At 37.4% G+C, this 22,066-nt stretch overlaps 1 protein-coding gene across 3 annotated transcripts in view; it reads right to left on the reverse strand.

Annotated features, from left to right (window-relative positions):
- LOC118184455 (dynein beta chain, ciliary-like) overlaps window positions 1-22,066 on the reverse strand; it is a 121,667-nt gene that overhangs the window by 19,384 nt on the left and 80,217 nt on the right. For all 3 annotated transcript variants that reach the window (XM_085813726.1, XM_085813727.1, XM_085813728.1), the window contains one exon: window positions 20,850-21,091. In XM_085813726.1, the coding sequence (XP_085669852.1) occupies window positions 20,850-21,091 (242 nt within the window). The remainder of the gene's footprint in view (window positions 1-20,849; window positions 21,092-22,066) is intronic.

A 22,066-nucleotide genomic window follows, 5' to 3' on the forward strand; every position in this document is an offset into this window, starting at 1 on the left:
CTGGCTACATGGGCGTTTTCTTGGTTTTCCCCATTTGTAACTGGTATACGAGCCGGTTTAAAAAAAATCTTCTACAAAGGGATCCCTCCTGTTGTTATCCCTCGAGGCTTTCCGGTAATCACATAAAACAAACTGAGCCCACAAGCGGCCGAGCGGTAAAGTCGCTGAACACTGGTAGTTCGGTCCGAGGTTCGAATCCCGCGAACGGGCTGGCTGCATGGGCGTTTTCGTGGTTTTCCCCATGTGTAACGTGTATACGAGCCAGTTTCCCTTCTAAAGTCCTCCACGAAGGCATCCTTTCCCTTAGGCAGATAGCCCTAGTATACTTTGCTGTAATCTCAATAAACCAAACCATAAAGTGAACACCTAATTTCTAGAGTTGGTATAATTAATGTGTTTTAGGTATATTACCGAGTGTTCTGTGGTACAGTAAACAACTCGCACATGTTTGATTGCTCATGTATTCATATGCTTTATTTGATCTTCATTTTGCTGAATAGTATCTGCTGGCTGTGAGAAGGTAAATATCAGCCATATAGATATTTGTCATATAAGTTTTTTTTTTTTTTTTTTTTTTTTTTTTTTTTTGTGTGTGTGTGTGCGTGTGTGTCTGTTTGTTTAAATGGACAGAACACTACAGAGGAGTAGTTAGAGGGGGCAAGAGGGGACATCTGTCCCTGGGCGCAGCATACAAGGGGTGCCAAACTGATATTACGACATTTTAGAATTAAATGTTTTCGGTCCTTGGCAAGCAGTAGGAGGCGCGGAAATCTTCAGTTGTCCCTGGGCGCTGAAAACCCTAGCTACGACTCTGGAACAGTAATTATGAGCCATAAAGTTAGTCAGAAAATGCTTTCACCAGGTCACAAATTTTCCAGTGAGCCATCAAATTTTCATTGAAATGCAGACAACAGAAAATACACATAAGCGATGTGTGATAAATAGACTTATCCAGCACACGTTTTTAAACTATTCTTAAACCCTTATCACATACGATATTTGTTGCCGGAACAAAACGTTTGCAGCAACAGTTCTGAGAAACGCCCTTTGGCGAAATAGGTTTACCATCTTCACTTGGTAAACAGGCTGAAAGCCAAACAAGAATCAATTATCCCTCAGATTGGCGAAAGTGACGTTTCCTTTCAAGTGACATTCGCTTCTTCGTGGTGTTTTGTATTGCTCACACGCTTTTCGTTTTAAACTTTATTGTTAGTAATGAAAGATAATAGGAAGGTGATTGCTATCAAGTTAATCACTTTGATCTCCACTCTGGCACTTCATGTAACAGATAAACACACTTCTGTTTATAGCAATCAGTTACATCAGTAATAGCCAAATTCTGTATACACTAAAGGGCTCTATCACTTCTATGGACGCGCGCGCTTACCCGGGACAATTCCGAGAAACGAGATTCTAGTAGCACGGCTTTAAGCGGCAGGCTTCCGAGAAAAGTTTCGTCTAACTGGGAGGAACCTGTCCCGGCTACGATAACATTTTAAAATTTGTCCGAAAATGTTCCCGCTGGAGACGTGTTCCTCGAACGTTCAACCAATCAGACGAAAGTTCTGCTTCTGAAGGATCACGGGTAACTTTCAATATGGCGATGGCTCTCACGAAGGACGGTGGAAATAGAGGCCGATTTAATTATTGCTGTTTTGTTGTAATACAACTGCCCGAGTCATTTTTTAAATGTGTATATATTCATTAAATATATAATCGTGGAAATTTCAGAGTTGACAGTATTTACGACGTTCTTGCAGTTCGGATTTGTTTACAAATTGTTCGTCGCCAAAAGTTCGCCAAATTTGTCGTATTTCGTGCTGATCGTGTATTATCACTGTTATATAATAGAATTTTATTTCTTAAATTTAAGTTGAATAATTTTTTAAAATCCGTTTGTATATGCGCGGCTTTTCTCCTAATTACTTATTTTTAAATTGTTAATTGCATAATCAGCGACACATTTTAAACAGCATAAAAGTTGCATAAAAAAATCTGATGTGTACACCACATGACTTCCTTGTACGGAATATTAAATTATACTCATTTTTTCTTGCATTTTATTTAAACTTATTAGATGGAATTAAACCTACTTCGCCGACAGCGCATAAAACCACAATAGAATAAATGCATTCTTTAAAATCCACTTTGTTTACCATAGCGACACTCTGGCGCTAGGTTTACTTAACAGTATTATATTTCGTTCATATTATAACTCTGAATGCACAAAATTTGCATCATTTAAAGAATCATCTAATCGTTGCCACATGTTCTATTAGAATACTATAATAAAGCTAGAACTATGTATAAAAGAAATTAAGCAAACAAAACAAAAAAGAAACAGTTTTTCACAGACGATTGAGTATTTCTCATTCAATTAATTCAGTTCTCACTTCGCGACAAGACAAAAATACATAAAATCTCAAAATATCTGTATTAAAAATTACGAAGTAAATCTTAAACGCTTATTTCCTCGAAAAAATTCAAGAAAGGATTAAGCATGATTTAATTGGCAATAATAAATGAATGCGTTATCGTTGTTGTTGCGAAGCTAAGTTTCTCTAGATTGGCAACAAATCCACTAGTCTCCTGTTTCAAATGTAAACATCAATGGCCGCCATCAAATTAGGCTTAGCGGTACTTAAACAACTTTTAAATTGTTGATAATTCTATAGAGATTCACTAAGGGCATAAAAACTTTAACCGGAAGATGAAAACAACATAATTCAATCATTTTTAAAGAAAAAAATTTACAATTTACAAACATATAAGAGTAAAGAAACTGAGATCACTGAGCCGGGTAACAGAGTGGATATATTTAAAAATATATTTATATACGTTTGGCGCGGCCGATTGTAACCAAAATACGAGGTGCACATCTACATGTTATAGTAGTCTTATATACAAAATTTCAACGTTCTGAGGCAACTTGTACGTACGTTATGCGAGATACGTACGTACGTACGCACACAAAAAATTCTGTTCAGAATTATTTTAAAGCAGTTCTTTAGTTTTTTTGGAGGAAAAGAGTCTTTTATTCTGTCCTTACGTACAGATATCACGCAAAAACGTCGTTAAATTGCATTCGAAAGCGGTCAAAGTGGATATTTTCGTTGAAATATGCTACCTGAAGCTTTTCGCGATTCCAATACTTCCTTTTTACTTCGTACAAGGAAGTAAAAAGAAAAGCATAGCTTATGTAATAATGAAAATACTCATTAAATTTGTCTATTATTTTCATGTTATTAATGAAATACTTTTTGGATTATAAATACATTAAAAACTATATTTTTATTGTAAATGCTACATATTGAAACATTGGAAATTTATGGATTTATTATTATGCATGATGAAAAACATTTGTATATACATTCATTAATATAAATCTTATTCATTACATTAATACTAATAAATATATATTAACAACTTCTAAACCATCGCATCTTTCTATCTGTATGTAAATATATGACTTATTAGATGTGTATATATATGTATGTATGAATACAAAAATGAACATTGCCAAGAAGTTTATTTAAAGTTGCTTTTAATTCAGATAACGATTAAGTAATTGGCAGCAACTATAGTTATGAGTTCTTTGCAAATTATTATGGGTATGTAATAATCAGTTGAAAAATAATTGATGAGTATTTGAGTACTAAAGAGTGTACACGTTTTGTTTTTGGGTTAATTCATAATTATATCATACGTATAATCTACGTAATAAAAACATAACTAATAAATAATAAGAAATGTAACAGCTGTGCATTTATAAGATTTGATTACTTAAAACAGTGCACAACTGATTATCACCTTCATGTCTGTTTACATAATGAATTGCACTTTCCAATTAAGTCCACGGGCCTACTAGTGGCCGAAGCGTCGTTGAATACTGGTAGTTCTGTCTCCGATTAGAATGCCGTGAACGGGCTGGCTACATGACGTTTCCTTGGTTTGCCCCATTTGTAACTGGTATACGAGCCAGTTTTAAAAAATCTTCAACAAAGGGGTTCTCCTGTTAGGCAGATATCCCTCGAGGATTTGCCGTAATCACATAAAACAAACTCATGATGTGCACCACCTAATTTCTAGAGTTGGTACAATTAATGTGTTTTAGGTGTATTACCGAGTGTTCTATGGGACAGTAAACAACTCGCACATGTTTGATTGCCCATGTATTCATATGCTTTATTTGATCTTCATTTTGCTGAATAGTATCTGCTGGCTGTGAGGATGTAAATATCAGCCATATAGACTTTTGTCATAAAAGGTCTTTTTTTTTTTTTTTTTTTTTTTTTTTTTTTTTTTTTTTGTCTGTTTGTTTCAATGGACAGAACAGTAATTATGAGCCATAAAGTTAGTCAAGGTCAGAAGGTGGTCACCAGGTGACAAATTTTCATTGCAATGCAGACAACAGAAAATACACATATATAATGTTTGATAAATATACTTATCCAGCACACATTTTAAACTATTTTTAGTGTATACAGAATTTGGCTATTACTGATGTAATTGATTACTATAACCAGAAGTGTGTTTATCTGTTACTTGAAGTGCCAGAGTGGAGATCAAAGTGATTAACTTGATAGCAATCACCTTTCTATTATCTTCCATTACTAACAATAAAGTTTAAAACGAAAAGCGTGTGAGCGATACAAAACAAGACGAAGAAGCGAATGTCACTTGAAAGGAAACGTCACTTTCGCCAATCTGAGCGATAACTGATTCTTGTTTGGCTTTCAGCCTGTTTACCAAGTGAAGATGGTAACCCTATTTTGCCAAAGGGCGTTTCTCAGAACTGTTGCTGCAAACGTTTTGTTCCGGCAACAAATATCGTATGTGATAAGGGTTTAAGAGGGTGAAGGGGCAGTTCAAGTAAAAATAGAACTTGTAGAGAAATATTCCGTTTTCAATTTATAATGCACCGATCAGTATGTATGGCAAACTCAAACGCTCTACCTGGAATTCTAAAAATATGCTGCTTTTTAAATATATTGTGATTTTGTTGTTGAACTGAATTTTACGTAAGTGAGATGAATGTGATACCTACTTAATTAATAAATAAAACACATAAAAAGTTAATAATGAAAAGACACATACACATACACACACACAAAAGAAAGGTAGCCATCTTGTTGAGAAAACTGAATATTGATATAATGAACTGGGAAAAAACTGAAACGAATATAAATATGTACGCCAAAACTTAATGCTGCATCAGGGGTTCTAAACATGTGCTGCTATTCAGCTTTTAAAAATTTTATGATTTTGGTGTTGAACTGTATGTGGCGTAAATGCGAAGAAAACGATGCTTAATAATAAAAAGTAAAAAAGAAAAATAAAAAGAAAGTCCGGTTAGCAGGAGTGCGACAGCAGACCGATAGACTGCGCACTCAGCACGAGAGCGGAAAAAACCCTTCTGGATGGCCGTTAAAATCTAAAATCTTTATTTATTTTTGAGTATCTAAATTTTGGGGGGTGGGCTCAAGAAAAGTTTTTGCATAGAGGCCCAAGACTTCTAGCTACGCTACTAATACTAATGCATACTTTTGAGAAGTAATATGAATGAATGTGTTACTTAGATTATGTGCAGGTAATGAATTGAGCTTCAATTGGAATGGCCTTAAGATGGTAATCCAAGGTGAAAGTAGCACTTTCATTGGGACCGGAATGAATTAATGTGATAACGATATGGAAATTTATTTCTTTAGTCGAATATGGGAAAGCACGTGACTTTTTGATTAATGCAGGGTTTCGTAAACTTTTTGGGCATGGTGACCCCCTAATATTTACGAACATTTTGCGGGACCCCATAAGCATTGCGCAAACCCGACACACGCGTAAGTGAAGCTATCAGCTTCTTCACTTGTATATACTATTGCAGTTTTAGGTCATTGACAAAATAAAAGTTTTTATTATAAAAAAAAAAAAAAAAAAAAAAAAAAAAAACATGAAAAAAAATGCTTCGAAACGTTTTCGTTTTTTCTTTGTCTGCATTGTCTTATCTTTATGTATTTTCAGGTACATTATTTAAAAGTATTTGGTAATTGTAAAGTTGTTACAATAAGTTAAAGAAATACCAAAATTGCTAAATTTTTGACGACCCCCTACTGCAGGTCCCGCGACCACAGAAACTCTGGATTAGTGGAAGAAAGAAATCTTTGTACATAGTGTAGCGGTAGCGCTAAACAGGCGATACAGACTCAAAAACTCTGGAGAAAAGCGCCAATTGGAGAAACAGCAAACCTGCTTGACAACCCTACGGGCTGACGGGAAGAGAATTTTCCTCGCCAGTTCTGAGTAACGACTTCAGTCTGTGTGTGTGCGCGTGTCTGTGAGACAACTCGTCTTGTGCCTTCCACGTGATAGGTAACTGCGATCTGTGTTGGGAATGTACACTTCCTTAAGCCATTATTGTGTATTTATATTACTTCTCCTTATTAAATCTAATTCTTAATGTTAAATGCCTGATTGCTATTTTCTAGGTAAGGTTATCTATACTTTTGTAGGTACGCGTTATTTGCGCGTACCTCACTGGTGACCCTGTCTCTCGCTCCTTCTATTTCGGATTCCTAATGGCTATCTGTCTCAATCTTTCTTATAAAGCTAAAAATATGCCTTATTTTGATTAGAATGCTCTTTTCTCTGAGTGATAACTGCTCCATCCTATTTATTTTCCTTAATTTCTTTCTCATTTTATGGTACGGATTACATGTGGTTTATTACACGTTTAAGGAGGACTTACAGGTATGTGGTCAAATTTTTTTCCTTATCTTATGTGGTCAAATTTTTTTCCTTATCTTATTTGGTCTTAATGTGTTTTTGTGATATATTTTGTTCTAAAATTATAGCTTTAATTTAAACTTAATTATTCATTGTTTAAAATTGATCTTTGTGTAATATTGGTGTTCGCAATTTTATTGAGATGTTGAATGACTTCATTATTTTATTCTAAACTGATACGTAAGTCCTAAAGCATAGTGCAAAACATTAAGTTAACGATTTACGATATATTTATAATTGTTAACCATGCCAGGATCGGAAGGCCAAACCAATGACGAATCGAATGTGGTGGCACAGGAGCCACAAATCTCACACGTGACGGTTAAAATTCCCCCTTTATGGAAAAATAATGTTAAACTTTGGTTTATTCAAGTTGAAAGTAATTTTGCTCTAGCAAAGATTAGTAACGATATTACGAAATATAACCACGTGATTTCTTCCATAGACCCTGAAACTCTTTCTGCAGAATCAGATATTTTATTTAATCCCCGCGCGACGGAAAAATATAATGCCCTAAAAGCTAGGTTAATAGCGGAATTTTCGGATTCGGAAAACGAACAAATACGTAGACTTATTTCTGAATTGCATTTAGGGGATGACAAACCATCTCACTTATTGAGAAAAATGAGAGAATTGGGTGGAAAATGTATAACTGACGAATTTTTAAAATCATTATGGCTGCAAAGGTTACCTTCCGAGGTGCATGACATTTTATCAATAAGTTCTGAATGCTTAGATAATGTAGCAAAAATGGCTGACAAGATAGTTGAAGTGCGCACGTCAACGAACAATAGCGTGTTCACTGTCCAGGCAGCTTCGGCGAGTTCCCCCAGCGATCCGAACGATTCTTGTGGCTCCCTCGAAGAGCTTAAGGCCTTAAGGAGTGAAATGTATGCCCTAAGTAAACAGGTCGAGCGACTGTCTCACGAAAACACGAGGAATAAATTCCCTCGGGATCCGCATAACAGACCACGTAGTTCTTCACGTGGGCATTCTCGAGAGCGCGTTGACAATTATTGTTATTTTCATTCGCGATTTGGTAATAACGCACGAAAATGTCGAGCATTTTGTTCTTTTTCTCAGAATACAACGGGCCCGAAAAACTAGAAGTAGCGGCTGTCGACCGAAACTCGTCGGCAGTCGCGTATTCATGTCGTTTACAAGTTTACGATAACAGATTAAATTTAAAATTTTTGATTGATTCAGGTTCGGATGTTTCATGTGTGCCAGCGACTTCTAAGTTTAAGAAAATGTATCCTGATTCGTTACAATTATTTGCCGCGAATAATTCCAGAATTTCTACGTATGGAACAAAATTGTTAAATGTGAATTTAGGACTTTGACGAAACTTTTCTTGGAAGTTTTTAATCGCCGATGTTCCAGTGCCTATAATAGGAGCCGATTTTTTAAGACATTTTGATCTTTTAATCGATTTAAAACGAGGTAGGCTTATCGACAATACTACGAAATTAACTCGAATTAGTTCTCTTTCCGATTCTGAAAATTATTTTTCGGTAAAGCTAATATCGGGTGATTAACCGTATCACAGAATCTTGAAAGACTTTCCAGATTTACTGAAGTTAAAATCTGATTTGGGCAGAGTAAAGCATAGTACGGTTCATTACATGGAAACAAACGGTCCTCCCGTGCATAGTAAACCGCGTATGTTAAGCCCTAAGTTATACGAAGCAGTAAAAAAAGAATTTCAATTTATGATGGATCAAGGTATTTGTAGGCCATCAAAATCGGCATGGTCATCACCTCTCCATGTTGTTTCTAAAAGTTCGGGCGATATACGGCCAGTAGGAGGCTACCGAAAATTAAACGCGTGTACCGAACCCGATAGATATCCTATCCCGCATTTGCAAGATTTTAATAATACACTTATCGGAAAGAAATTTTTTTCAAAAATTGATATCGTTCGGGCATATCATCATATACCAGTTCATCCAGATCATATACCGAAAACTGCAGTTTGCACCCCATTTGGTCTTTTTGAATTTCCGTTTTTAAATTTCGGACTGTGCGGAGCAGCTCAAACCTTTCAAAGGTTTATGAACGAAATTCTTGGAGATCTAAAATTTGCCTATGTCTACTTAGATGATATTTTGATATTTAGTGATACAGAAGATGATCATAAATCTCACTTACGTACTGTTTTTCAAAGATTAACTACATATGGATTGACAATAAATGCTTCGAAATGTGTTTTTGGCGTTCCCGAAATATCTTTCTTAGGACATTTAATTAATAAAGATGGTACCAAACCTCTGACGAACAAAGAACCGATACTTAACTACCCACTTCCTAAAACGGTAAAAGATTTGCAGAGATTTTTAGGATTTTAAATTTTTTACAGTCGATTTTTACCCAACGTAGCCCAGAATCAAATACATTTAACTTCGTATTTAAAAGGGGCTAAGAAAAATTATAAGACAACCCTGAATTTGTCTGAGGAAGCGCGTAATGAATTTCAAAAGTGTAAACAGTTAATCGCGAATGCGGTTCTTTTAGCACACCCGAAGAAAGATGCCCAGTTGGTTTTACAGGTTGATGCTTCAGACTTCGCGATAGGCCAAACGCTATCACAAATAGTTGATGGAAACTTACAGCCTCTCGCATTTTTCTCACGAAAGCTTTCGCAAGCAGAAAGAAACTATACTGCGTATGATCGGGAGCTATTGGCAGCTTATGCTGCTATTAGGCATTTTAAGCATATGTTGGAAGCACGGAACTTTTCTTTAATCACCGATCACAAACCGCTTACGTATGCATTCCGACAGCGTTTGGATAAGTGTTCACCTCGTCAGGCTAGGCAGTTAGACTTTATCTCACAATTCACCACTGAAATATACCATATAAAAGGTTCGGATAATATCACTGCGGACGCACTTTCGCGCATAGAAGCGAGAAGCATGCCTAAGCCTATCGACTATGAGGAAATTGCTAAAATGCAACAAATTGATCCAGAATTACAAACTTTACTTAAAGATTCAAAAGTTTTACAACTCAAAAAAGTTACCTTACCTAATTGTAGTTTACCAATATATTGTGATTTGTCAACAGGTACCGCCCGCCCTTACATTCCCCCGACATTCCGTGAGAAAGGTTTTGCCACATTGCACAATTTGTCTCACCCCGGCATTCGTGCATCAACGAAGTTAATGTTCTCGGCTTGTTTGGTCTTCCATCCGTAAAGATTACGCACAATGGGCACGACAGTGCATTCCATGTCAGAAAGCAAAAGTAAGCAGACATACGAGAACCCCGTTAATGAAGTTTTCAGACCAATCACAGAGATTTGATCACGTCCACTTTGACCTCGTCGGTCCGCTACCTCCTTCTCAAAATAATTATTACTGTTTAACTATGATAGATAGGTTTACTAAATGGCCCGAAGCAGTACCCATACCAGACATAACTGTATGCACGGTAGCACAAGCTTTCTATGAACACTGGATTACACGATTTGGTTGTCCAGCTTTTATTACTACTGACCAAGGGCGACAGTTTGAAAGCGGCTTATCAGCTCTTTCCCAATGATTGAGAATCAAGAGGATCAGGACGTCTCCGTACCATTCACAGGCGAATGGACGTATCGAGGAATTCCACCGTCCTTTGAAAGCTGCCTTAAAAGCTTATGATACCAGTAACTGGATGGCGGCTCTTCCAACGCTTCTGATGGGTTTCCGCTCCGCTCTCAAGGAGGACATAGGAGCAACCACTTCTGAACTTGTGTATGGAAAGACGATTCGTCTCCCAGGAGAATTTTTACCTATGGACGCGTCCCCCAAACAGTTTGTGGAGGATTTAAAATCCCATTTTGCCAGTGTCCGCCCGACTACGACTTCTAGCCACGGTCAGCGAACCTGTTTCGTTCATCCACGGCTTCACGAATCCACGCATGTGTTTGTTCGACACGACAGTTCGAAAATCACTGCAAGCTCCCTATGATGGACCATTTAAAGTGCTAGAAAGACGAGATAAAACGTTTGATATCGAAATAAAAGGGACTAAGCAAACAATCTCCATAGATAGATTGAAACCCGCTTTTGTAACCATGGACTCTTCACAAGTTGTTCCAAAGAGTGTAAAAAAACCTTCAGACATTGGTATCTCCCGTTCTGGACGATTAATCCGACCCCCACGTCGGTATGTCACATTTCGTTGACACTGCGGAGGGAGTATGTAGCGGCAGCGCCAAACAGGCGATACAGACTCAAAACCTCTGGAAAAAAGTGCCAATTGGCGAAACAGTAAACCTGCTTGACTACTCTATGGGCTGACGGGAAGAGAATTTTTCCCCGGCAGTTCTGAGTAACGACTTCAGTCTGTGTGTCTGTGAAACAACTCGTCTTGTGCCTTCCACGTGATAGGTAACTGCGATCTGTGTTGTGAATGTACGCTTCCTTAAGCCATTATTATGTATTTATATTACTTCTCCTTATTAAATCTAATTCTTAATGTTAAATGCCTGATTGCTATTTTCTAGGTAAGGTTATCTATACTTTTGTTGGTACGCGTTACTCGCGCGTACCTCAATAGTTTTCTAAAGAAAGCAGACTTATGTTCACATTACACATAGAGGGAATCACGAAAAGCCAACCCTTTCGCTGGAATTCGAACTTCAGTTAAACTACCAGTGTCCCATGATCTCACCTACTTGGGCCAATCGTGGGTTATGGATTTAAATTTATTAATAGTTTTGAAGACAAGACATTATTATTATAGCCGGGCGAAGATATCTAGGAAAAGAGGTGCACTTTGAAACTAAAGATAAGTCTTTCTAAATGAGCTTTCTATTGACAGTAACTGAAGGCGGGAATTGCACTGCGTGGAAAAGCAAGGTGGATGCACTAGATAATGCTGTTTCGTTTGATAGACTCTGGTATAAAATTTAAAACAGTTACTCTTAATAGTTGAAATATAGCTTAAAGAGATTAATAGGCCCGTAACTTTAAGTTAAGAAAACAAACTGTTTATGAAATATGTTTAAGTTCTTTATGTCATCGAAAAGATTGTGGTGAAAGACAGAAAACGATTTATAAATAAGTCGAGAATTCTTTTAGAAGCTATTATCTTTAATGAGATCACTTTGAGTAAAAATTGAGCAATTAACATAGAAAAGCACATAACATAGAAATTAACCCGGAGCAATTAACAAAGACAAAACAAAACGGGTTTGACAAAACAAAAAGATTAACAAAACGGGAAAGCATCAATATCGAGAACTGATATTAATGAATATTATTCGAAATACAAACCTCTTGCGTGGAAGTTCGTGATTAGATAACGAACGGGACGATTCTCGCAGATACTCTTCTTTTCTAAACACGCATGTTTCAGTTCTTTGAATCTCTTCATTATCAAAATAAAAAACTCCTTCAGCAGATAGGTTTAATTTTTGAAAGAAAACTTAGTCACATGGAGACAAATTTTCAAAAGGGGGAAAGGAATGAGTAAACGAACTTTTGTTGAGGGCCACAGGTGGTTGCATACGTTTACTGACTTTTGTGGAGGTCCTGCACAATGTATGTAGAACAAGTTTTCGATTGAACACAGTATTAAAAATAATCTGCTTGTTTAGGTAAAGAGTTACTTTCAAGAGTGTTCCCTTTCGAAATGCCGTATTCTTTTCAACCATCACTTCTGTTAGTATTAAAAAAGAATACATTCTAATAATTTCATCGGCGCAGAATATTTTGTATGGTACTTCTAAGCGATTATAAAAGAATGAGATATTTGTATAAGGAGATTTCATACTTTATTCTCTTTTGTTGCTAGTTTTCAGGTTAGGTTATACACACACAAGAAAAGCACACAAGGGCTATCTTCCTAGTAGGAGGGATGCCTTTGCGGAGGACTTAAGGGAAAGTGGCTCGTATTCACTTAACATAAGGAGAAAACTTTGAAAACCAATCCTGCAGCTAACCCATTAGCCTGGGATCGAACTCCCAGTATTCAAGGGTTTGATCTTTCGGCTACTCATGAGGCTGTTAGTTTTCAGATTATTTTTCTGAGTACAGTATTTTTTATTTATCGTTAAATTACTGTATTTTAAGGTGCGTACTATGAAAAAATGTGAAAACTTACGCCTCATAGTTCTACACGTTTTTTGCTATCGCATGAAAGATTTATTTTAAAATTCATTTTATTTAGCAGGATAAAACCTGCATGAATCATTTTCAATTAAAACATAATGACCTCAATAAACTTTTGAAAACGTAAAAAATTAGCTCGCTATTTTTTTGAAGAATGAATTTTCGAGGATATATATTTAAAGTTTCCCCAGTGACGGGAACAGTCTCTGGCTACGTAACTGTTAGAATGCTGAACTATAATTTGCTTTGGGTAATTCAGTGAACTTTATCATGAGGCGAGGATGCAATCAAATTGGGATGCCTTCATAACGGTGCCACAGCAAGAGGTAACCTGCACAAACTGAAGCTCAGTTTCTCCTTCAAACTGATTATCGGCACCCTTATAATATTATCCAAGTACCATTCATTAAATAAAGAAGGTATTATATAAATCTTCGGAATCTTTATGAAATGGAAAATATCTCTATGATCTCATTTATACTTCCAAAAAGTATCATATACGAAACAATATGTCATACCTTTTTTTAATACTTTTTTCCTCCTCCATAAAACCAGTCCAATTTTGCTAATGTTACCAGCCTCGCTTCAAGAGATCCTGGTTGTATTTTTACACGTTATAAAAGTATACATCTTTTCTTGGGAAGGGAACCACGAAAAACTCCCATACAGACAGCTCGTTCGCCGGGATGTGAAATGGAGTTGATCTAGCTGGTTTCAGCAATATTACCATGGGCCGCTAATGGATCTTAACAATAAATAGTTTTAATACTGGTAAAAATTTGAAGCTAATGCATGATTTGCAACACTCCTCCTAATATTCTTTATGGTGCATAAGTTGATGTATATTGCATATCAATAGATAATTGGTCAGCGAGTTCCTTATCATATGTATTATAGCACGTGACTTAGCAACGTTTCCTATTTTAAAAAGAACCGAGTTTTAATTTTCCCATTTGAGTAAAAATTGTAAGACCTACTTCCAAGTGCTAATAAAGAGCTGAAATGCAGAAATCAGAACTTAAATTTACAATGTATTCATATGTCTTATAATTTATAGACACACATTTTTATTCAGATAATTTGCTTCCATTTTCTTTGTACTTTTCTTAGAAAGTTAATTAAGGCTTTTAATTATATACGAAAATTTCATCTTCATTTCTTAAATTCATGTGATGTCAGACACAGTAGCGTAGCTAGAGGAGGCTGATTCGCCACAGACGACATAATTTGGAGGGGCCAATTTCATGTGAAATAATATTTGATGGAGGTTAGTCCTGTGGATCTTTCAAGCAAATAAAGAACTAATTTAAGAAGAAAAATAATATTTTATGTAGATTAGTATCCAAAGGAGTCACCGCGAGATTTCAACAGCTACGCACTCTTATACCATTTTTATTCATTCACAACTTGAAAATTACGAATATCAACTAAATTGTGATCTCGGTGCATTAAACCTACGGGGGGGGGGGAAGCGAGATTAAGCAAAAGCAATTCTTTCTTTCCAAATACGATCGATATCAGTCAGACGTCAATTTGTAATACGAGTTGCGTTTATTTGCGCCCACTGCAGTGCGTAACAGAATATGAGCTGAGCTCGGTTGAGGACTATCAAAAGGTTAATAAGGAAGTATTCCCTCAGCTAGAGAAAAGTGTTTCAAAGTTTTATTTCTGTTATTATTACTACAGAAAGCGAAACGGGAATATGAAAGGTGGATCCTATTGGCGTTTTACTATTTGTTCTAAAACACAGTTCTTCAGATAATGTAATTTTTTACTGCTGAGAATTTTTTTTCACAATTGTGTTTCTAGTTGTGATAAGAGTTTTTTAAATAAAAATCATTTTAGAACTACAAATGATTAATTTTGTATTTAAGAAATAGTTCTGTACTAACAGCATAGTACTCTATAATAGGTGGCTTTCCAAACAAATATTTGTTTTTAAATTTTAAATTGATGAAATTAAAAAATTTTTCAGAATTAAAGTTAGATTTTTATGTATTTTTCTCTTTGACGTTTTTACATTCAGTCATTTGCTTATACCAAGAGGACAGACAAATTCAAAGACTGCCTAGGCGGACACACTCAGAGTCCCGACTCTGACGGGTTTATCACCCCCGCGGCTCGAAAGCAAGGGAAGGCGCCTATTGTGGATCTCACAATAGATGATTTGGCACAAAACGCTAAAGAAACAAATGCTACTATTCCAAATTCTAAATTGCTAACCAGTTCAAAAAATGCTACTCCTAAAAAGGAGAGGAGTACTAATAAGTACGAAAAAATCAAAAATTCTTTAATCAGCGATCAAACCAATGACGCAGAAATGGCTACTGAAAGTACTACTGAGGGAGTTAATTCCGAGCAGGCACGGAACGTATCCCCCCATCGCAGTCTGAGATTCCGGCAATACATCTCAAAAGCAGCAAGAACTGGAAGACACAAGTGTCTTTCATGAGAGAAATTGCCCCTAATTTACGGAGCATCCTGACTGGACCCTATCTAAAAATTTTTGTTCAGACAGAGCTGGAGTTCAGGGAGGTCACCCGCGGGATGAAGCAAGCCGGCATCCAGTTCAAAACTTTTGATCTCAAGCAGGACCGGCCAGTCAAAATTGTCATCAGAGGCCTCCCTGTTGAAACAGACGTCGGGGATATCAAAGAGGAAGTTGAGGCGATGGGATTTAAAGTGCATCGCATCGTTCGGCTTACTCAGCCTGGCTCCAGACACCCAATGCCACTTGTTTATTTACAAGTCATCCCACACCCCTTCCTCGATCATCTGTTTGCCGTCACTGACATGTGGGGCACAGAGATCAGCATTGAGCGTTACCGCGGCCGCAAGGGCCCCTACTCAGTGCTTTCGGTGCCAGGGCTTTTTCCATTCTTCGGAACTCTGCACCCTTCCGATCCGTTGTGTCAGATGCTCTGGACCCCATTGGGCACGTGAGTGTACCAAAGGCTTAGATGTACCTGCCACTTGCTGCAACTGCGGTGGAGATCATCCTGCTTCATATAAATATTGTCCCCGCTACCCAGGTAACAAACGGGCTCGCGGTAAAAATTCCGCGCCTAAGACTAGGGCAGCTGCTCAGACAGCCCCCACCCCGCAGGGTTCTTCTAAGCCCCCAGCAACTGCTGAGACAAGACGTCCCATGCCTGCTCCCCCAAGCAACGTCAGTTCACCATCTTATGCACAGATGGTGAAGAACACCACCGAGCACGGATTCAAATCCACGAATCCAAGACTGCCAGTTGCAGAAGCCCCTGCAGCCCCAGCAGTGTCAGCCACAGCAGAGTTTAGCAATGATTCAGACGATGTCTTTGCATCTACACTAAAATGCTTAATTGAAATCTCCCGCGACCCAGCGGTAGACAAGCATATTCTGCTCCTTGCCTTCAAAAAAGCAATGCCTAAACTCAGGCAAGCAGATGCTTTAATGAGGGCATTTTATATTTATGAAAGCTATGTTGAGCTTTCAACCTAATTTGGCTTTTTTAGACCCATGTCTTCTGTTTTTCAGTGATTAACCTTTAATAACGGCTTAAAATTCAATTTTATGAATAGCAGTTCACACACCACCAGAGAACTGACCATTTGCACGTGGAATGCCAATGGATTAACATCGAAAATTCACGAAGTTCGTGATTTTGTAGTAGAGCACGATATTGACGTGTTTTTAGTCCAAGAGACTCACCTTACCCCAGGGAATACTCCCAAAATTGGGAATTATGACATTTATTGTACTGACAGGGTGTCACAGGGCAGAAATCCCTGTGGTGGCACTTGTATCTATGTGAAGCGTTCGTTAAAGCACATGATACCGTCCCCTGATTTAAATTTTTTGGAAGCGACAATCATCAAAATTTTCCTTCAAAATTCCTCCCCGCTGACAATAGTCTCAGCTTATCTACCTCCACTGTCTAGAGCACGTGGAAGGCCAGTTTTTCCTGTCAGTGATTTTGATAAACTTTTGAATATTTCAAATCACCTAATAATTGCTGGTGATCTAAATTCACGCCATACCGCATGGTTTTGTTCTAATAAGAACAGGTATGGTATTAGTCTAAATTCATGGTGCCAGAGTAACCATGTACAGATCATAGCTCCTACCCTCCCGACTTTTTACCCTGTTAGAAGGTCCCCTGTAGTTCTTGATCTGGCTGCCTTTTATAATATATTTTTTCGGCATGAGATAAAAGTGATTCAGGAATTGGACTCTGATCACTACCCCGTTTTGATAACCTTAGATATTCAAAACCGATACTCAAAATTAGAGGAGCAAGTCTCAACAAACTGGGACGACTTTAGATTTCTTTTGGAAAAAACTTCACTCCCTCCCATCAAAATTTCCAGCAATTCGGACTTTGACAGGCATATCAAAAGTCTGGAGTCTTTACTGAAAGAAGCGAGAGCTGCGGCTTCAAAACCATGCAAACACCCAGGTGCTAGGCTCCCACCTGAGACTAAATTCAAAATTAAGCAGCGTAATTACTTGCGAAGAATTTGGCAAAGGTCACGAGATCCCAATATCCGTGCCCAATTTCGCAAGATACAGAACGAGATAAGGACCGAAACCCGCTTATTAAAACAAGCGGAGTGGAAAACATACATTGAGTCCCTAACGACTGAAGACAAATCGATTTGGCGCGCAGCCGCCCGATTACGCAAACATAAAACATACATTCCGCCCCTTCAAACGGCCGATGGCGCACAGATGGCCTACACTGACTCAGAAAAGGCGAATGTCATAGCTGACAGCCTTGCAACTCAATTCACAACAAACCACGACTTCTACTGTAACCGCCCGGTTACACAGGGGCGCATACAAGCACGGGTTAAAGATTTTTTAACACAACCTATCACAACTGAACTCAGGCCAACGGACCCTACTGAAGTCATGGTTTTCATAGATAAATTGAAACCTGACAAGGCACCTGGCATAGATTCTATTTCGAATCGCATGATCAAAAACTTCCCCCCCCCTATGTTTATCATATGGATCACGGTACTCATAAATTTAATGCTCAGGAGAAGCTATTTCCCCGACTGCTGGAAAATTGCAGCAGTCGTCCCCATTCCAAAACCGGGACAAAATTTAAACCTGCCCGTCAATTACAGACCCATAAGTCTGTTATCTTCTCTCTCTAAGATCTATGAATTTGTCTTACTTAATCGCCTGAATGAATTCTGTCGGGATCAAAGTTTACTAATCCCGGAACAATTCGGCTTCCGACCTAAACACTCCACGGTATACCAGTTACTCCGTGTAGTGGAATTCATTCACGAAGGCTTTCGTAAGCGAGAGAAAACTGGAATTGTCTATCTAGACGTTGCCAAAGCCTTTGACAGGACTTGGCATGACGGGATTATTTACAAGGTCATGCGGCTTGGTTTTTCGGCCCATCTCATTAAAATTATTAACTCGTACTTGACCGGACGCAGTTTCCGCGTGCGAGTTAACCACGAATTCTCCTCTCCCCGCCCAATCTATGCTGGGGTGGCTCAAGGTAGTCTCCTTGCCCCTGCAATCTTTAACCTTTATGTAAATGATATTCCTAAGGCCCCAAATATCGATCTTGCGTTATACGCAGACGATACAGCCATCATTTCACAACACTCCAACACCCTCCAGGTAATCTCACAATTGCAGAGTTACCTTTCGACCTTAGAACTCTGGCTCGGTCTGTATAAAATCAAAACTAATGTCGCAAAATGTGCTGCCATTATGTTCATCCGAAGAAACATCTCAAGTTTACCTAATTTAATGCTCTTCGGTGAACCCATTCCCTGGGTCTCTTCTTACAAATATCTAGGTGTTTTACTAGACTCAAAATTAACTTGGCAGCCTCACATCCGCAAAATCATAGCGGGTGCGACAGCTGTCAAAACCGCCCTACGCCCCCTTTTAGCTAGTCATAGCGACCTGTCAACTGATAACAAAATCTTGCTCTACAAATCAATGATTAGGCCGGTTCTTACGTATGCGTGTCCCATATGGGGCCCATGTGCACTGACTAACAGAAAACATGTCCAAATTTTTCAATCTAAAATGCTTCGGCAAATTCTAAAAGCTCCGTGGTTTGTACGGAACGAAGAGATTCATAACGACCTCAAAATTATGCCCATTAATCGCTATATACAGCGACTTTCGGAAAAATTTTTCAAAAATATTCAACGTGTTGCAAATCCTGTGCTTTATATGCTACCCGTATACGATCCTGCTGTTGCTTCTTCCCGGAAAAGACCCAGAGCGGTTCTTAACAGGGAATATTCAGCTCTGCCATTTAAACGGGCTAGATATGAGCACACTGATAGCCACGTGAATAACTACCTCTCGTTCCTTAACCCCCCCCCCGCCTCTAAAGTTCTTTAGTGCACACGGCATTAACTCGAGGAACCTCCTTTAACGTTTCCTTAATAAGAAACATCACAGTCAAATAGGACTGATTTAAAATACTTTAACCTATCAAATGAAGTAAAACTGAAAAAGATTGTTAAATTATAGCTTCTACTTTCTTTAAAAAGGAACTTTCTTAGGCGCTTAACAGCGTCCTTTTTAGCCTTTAAAAACCGCATTGAATAGCGGTCAAAAATGAAACTTCTCCCTCCCAGCTGATCACTGGCAGAACTACTTTTTCGACCTGTAAACAGGTTCCCCCCTCCCTCCCACCTCGAAGAACGCGCATCGGAATTCCCCTGCGTATTCTTCATCTGACGTATGCAAAGAAAATGATTATCAAGGTTCAAGGAAACATCACCTTTTATTTTTCTAGTCAAAATTTTTATGGCTGCCCCTATCTAAATTATTCTGGCCCTTTTTCGGCGCAAAATTAAGACCTTCTGAGTTTTTTGCTTTTTTTGACTCAGTGTGAAGGCACTTACTCCAAGTCATTCGGCTTATCAAAATTTTACCCTATTTGACAATCCCCTCTTTCGGATGATTTAATTTCCTTTGAAGATGTGGAGGTAAAGGCGTAATTGCCTATGAACTCCGTAAATTGTACTTCCTTGATCCTTTTCTATTTGTTCTTTGACATAAGAAACTCTTTCTTCAATGTATTCAACTTTATTTAAAACAGCGTCTATTCTGCTTTCCATAGCTTCAAATTTGTTTTCTATTATGCAGGCAATTTTTTTTTTTTTTTATTTCCTCTTGACATGCTTCAATCTTTTCTTGAGGGGCTTTCAACTCAGCTTTAGCGGATTCTTGACCCGCTTTCATCACTATTTTAACGGAGCTGATGGCCCCTTCCATCTTTTTTTTGGAATGCAGCAAATGCAGTCAGCAACTGTCTTAGTTGCTTATCCATCGCTCTTGTCAGACATTCAATTCCGCTCCTGACACCAAAAAGTGTTGCGTGCGTACGGGTTCGTAATATAGTCAACGCACAAGTCCGATAATAGGTTAATAAAATTTATTCTTATCAAACGAAATATATCAGAATGCTGGAATTTTTCTCAGAGATATTCGTAAAAGATTTCACAATATCACGCAGTATAATCAGTAGTTATACTTGAGATTAGTAAAAATGTTAAAATACAACGCGATGCAAGCTAATTAAAATATCTCAGTTCAAACGGAACTAATCAACTCGCAACAACAATAACTACCGTTGATAGGCTGCGATTGTTGTGCAAGTAATGCACGACGTGTTCCCGTTGTCTTCAAGTGTGTTCCGCTGTGGGTGTGGAGATAAACTGATACCTGAGTCCAAGACGAACTGTCGAAAGTTTAGAAGGGAAAATGACCATGATCACGTGAGCAGGCGGTGACATCGGATTGGCTGAGTCCTTATTTATTAAAAGTAGATGTAAGACAAGATGTCATGAATAATTAAATAAAATAACTAATCTTGTGTGGAGGTAATAAGCCTTATATGATAAAAAGAAGTTAAACATATATTTTTATATATAAAAAAATAATGTTAATAAAGTGAAATTAATATAATTGAATAAAATGCTAATACATACATCTAATACTCTGTCCATAATCTCTGCTGTCTGAATAACAAAATTTATTTGCTGCCTTAATCTTGGTGTTGTGTAAAATGCAAAATCGGCCAAAGAAGTAGGAGTTTCACGAACATAAATGGGTATTTTGCTCCAGGTTTGGATAAATTCTTGAACATTTTTAACATTTTCTTTTGCTTGTTTCACGCTATCAAAAATAGTTTTTGTAACTGCATATAGCTTTTTGGCATAATCTTGAGAATCTGAAAAAAATAAAATAAAATAAAATAAAATAAAAAATTAAAAAAAAAAAAGGAACTTATTAAATCCCTATCTTTATCTGTTCAGAAATTAAGAATCAATTATATTTTATTAAGAAATACTTTGTGTGTGAACCCGATGTTGAAAATGATTTAATAAGAACTAAAAATAAATTTAACAGACATGTAATAAATGCAAATTCCTTTCCGATCTGATAAAAATAAATTAGAATCAGCAAGTCAAAAATCAAGTCCATGTTCATTTTGGGGGGCAGGTACAGTGAAAGGATTGCTTACAGACAGTTAACCACATTTTCACTGTAGGATAATTAACAGACTGTACAAAAGAGTTCAGTGCATTGCTAGATCATGGATGCTGCGCTATGATAATGTTGTAGGCCACAATATTCTTTCAGTCACCGAATTTTTTATTCAAAAGGGCATGCTTGTGATACAAAAAGGTATTCACAATGACCCCTACTTACCTGATCTTGGTTTATCCGATTTCTTTCTTTCCTCGAAATTCATGAAGAAATATCTTCATTATGGAAGTATCCACAACGTGCACTGAGCTCTGATACACTATTTGAGTACATTGAAATAGGATGACTTGAGCAATTCTACTGGCATACACATCCGTGACAGTATATAGCAATCTAGCACATTTATTATTAAAAAAAGTGGATCTGTAATCATATGTTGCTATAACATGTGTTCCAGGCATAGTCTCGTTTTCTAAAAGACGTTGCAAAGTACTATCATATATTATTAAGTAATGTCAAATATAAACCAATCAAGATAAAAATAGGCATAGTAATTATTAACGTAAATTGTGACATAACCTCTGTTTAAATGTTTGCATTGCTTATGAATGTACCCTCTTAATGAATGTATTTTCATAATGAAAATAATATGTTAATTGAATTCGTATTTATGCTAAAAAAGTCACTATTCATAAAATTAAATTGAATCGAAAAT

This window comes from Stegodyphus dumicola, chromosome 3, assembly GCF_044657685.1.
Source record: "Stegodyphus dumicola isolate Sdum_Otavi_A_Nest chromosome 3, ASM4465768v1".
NCBI lineage: Eukaryota > Metazoa > Arthropoda > Arachnida > Araneae > Eresidae > Stegodyphus > Stegodyphus dumicola.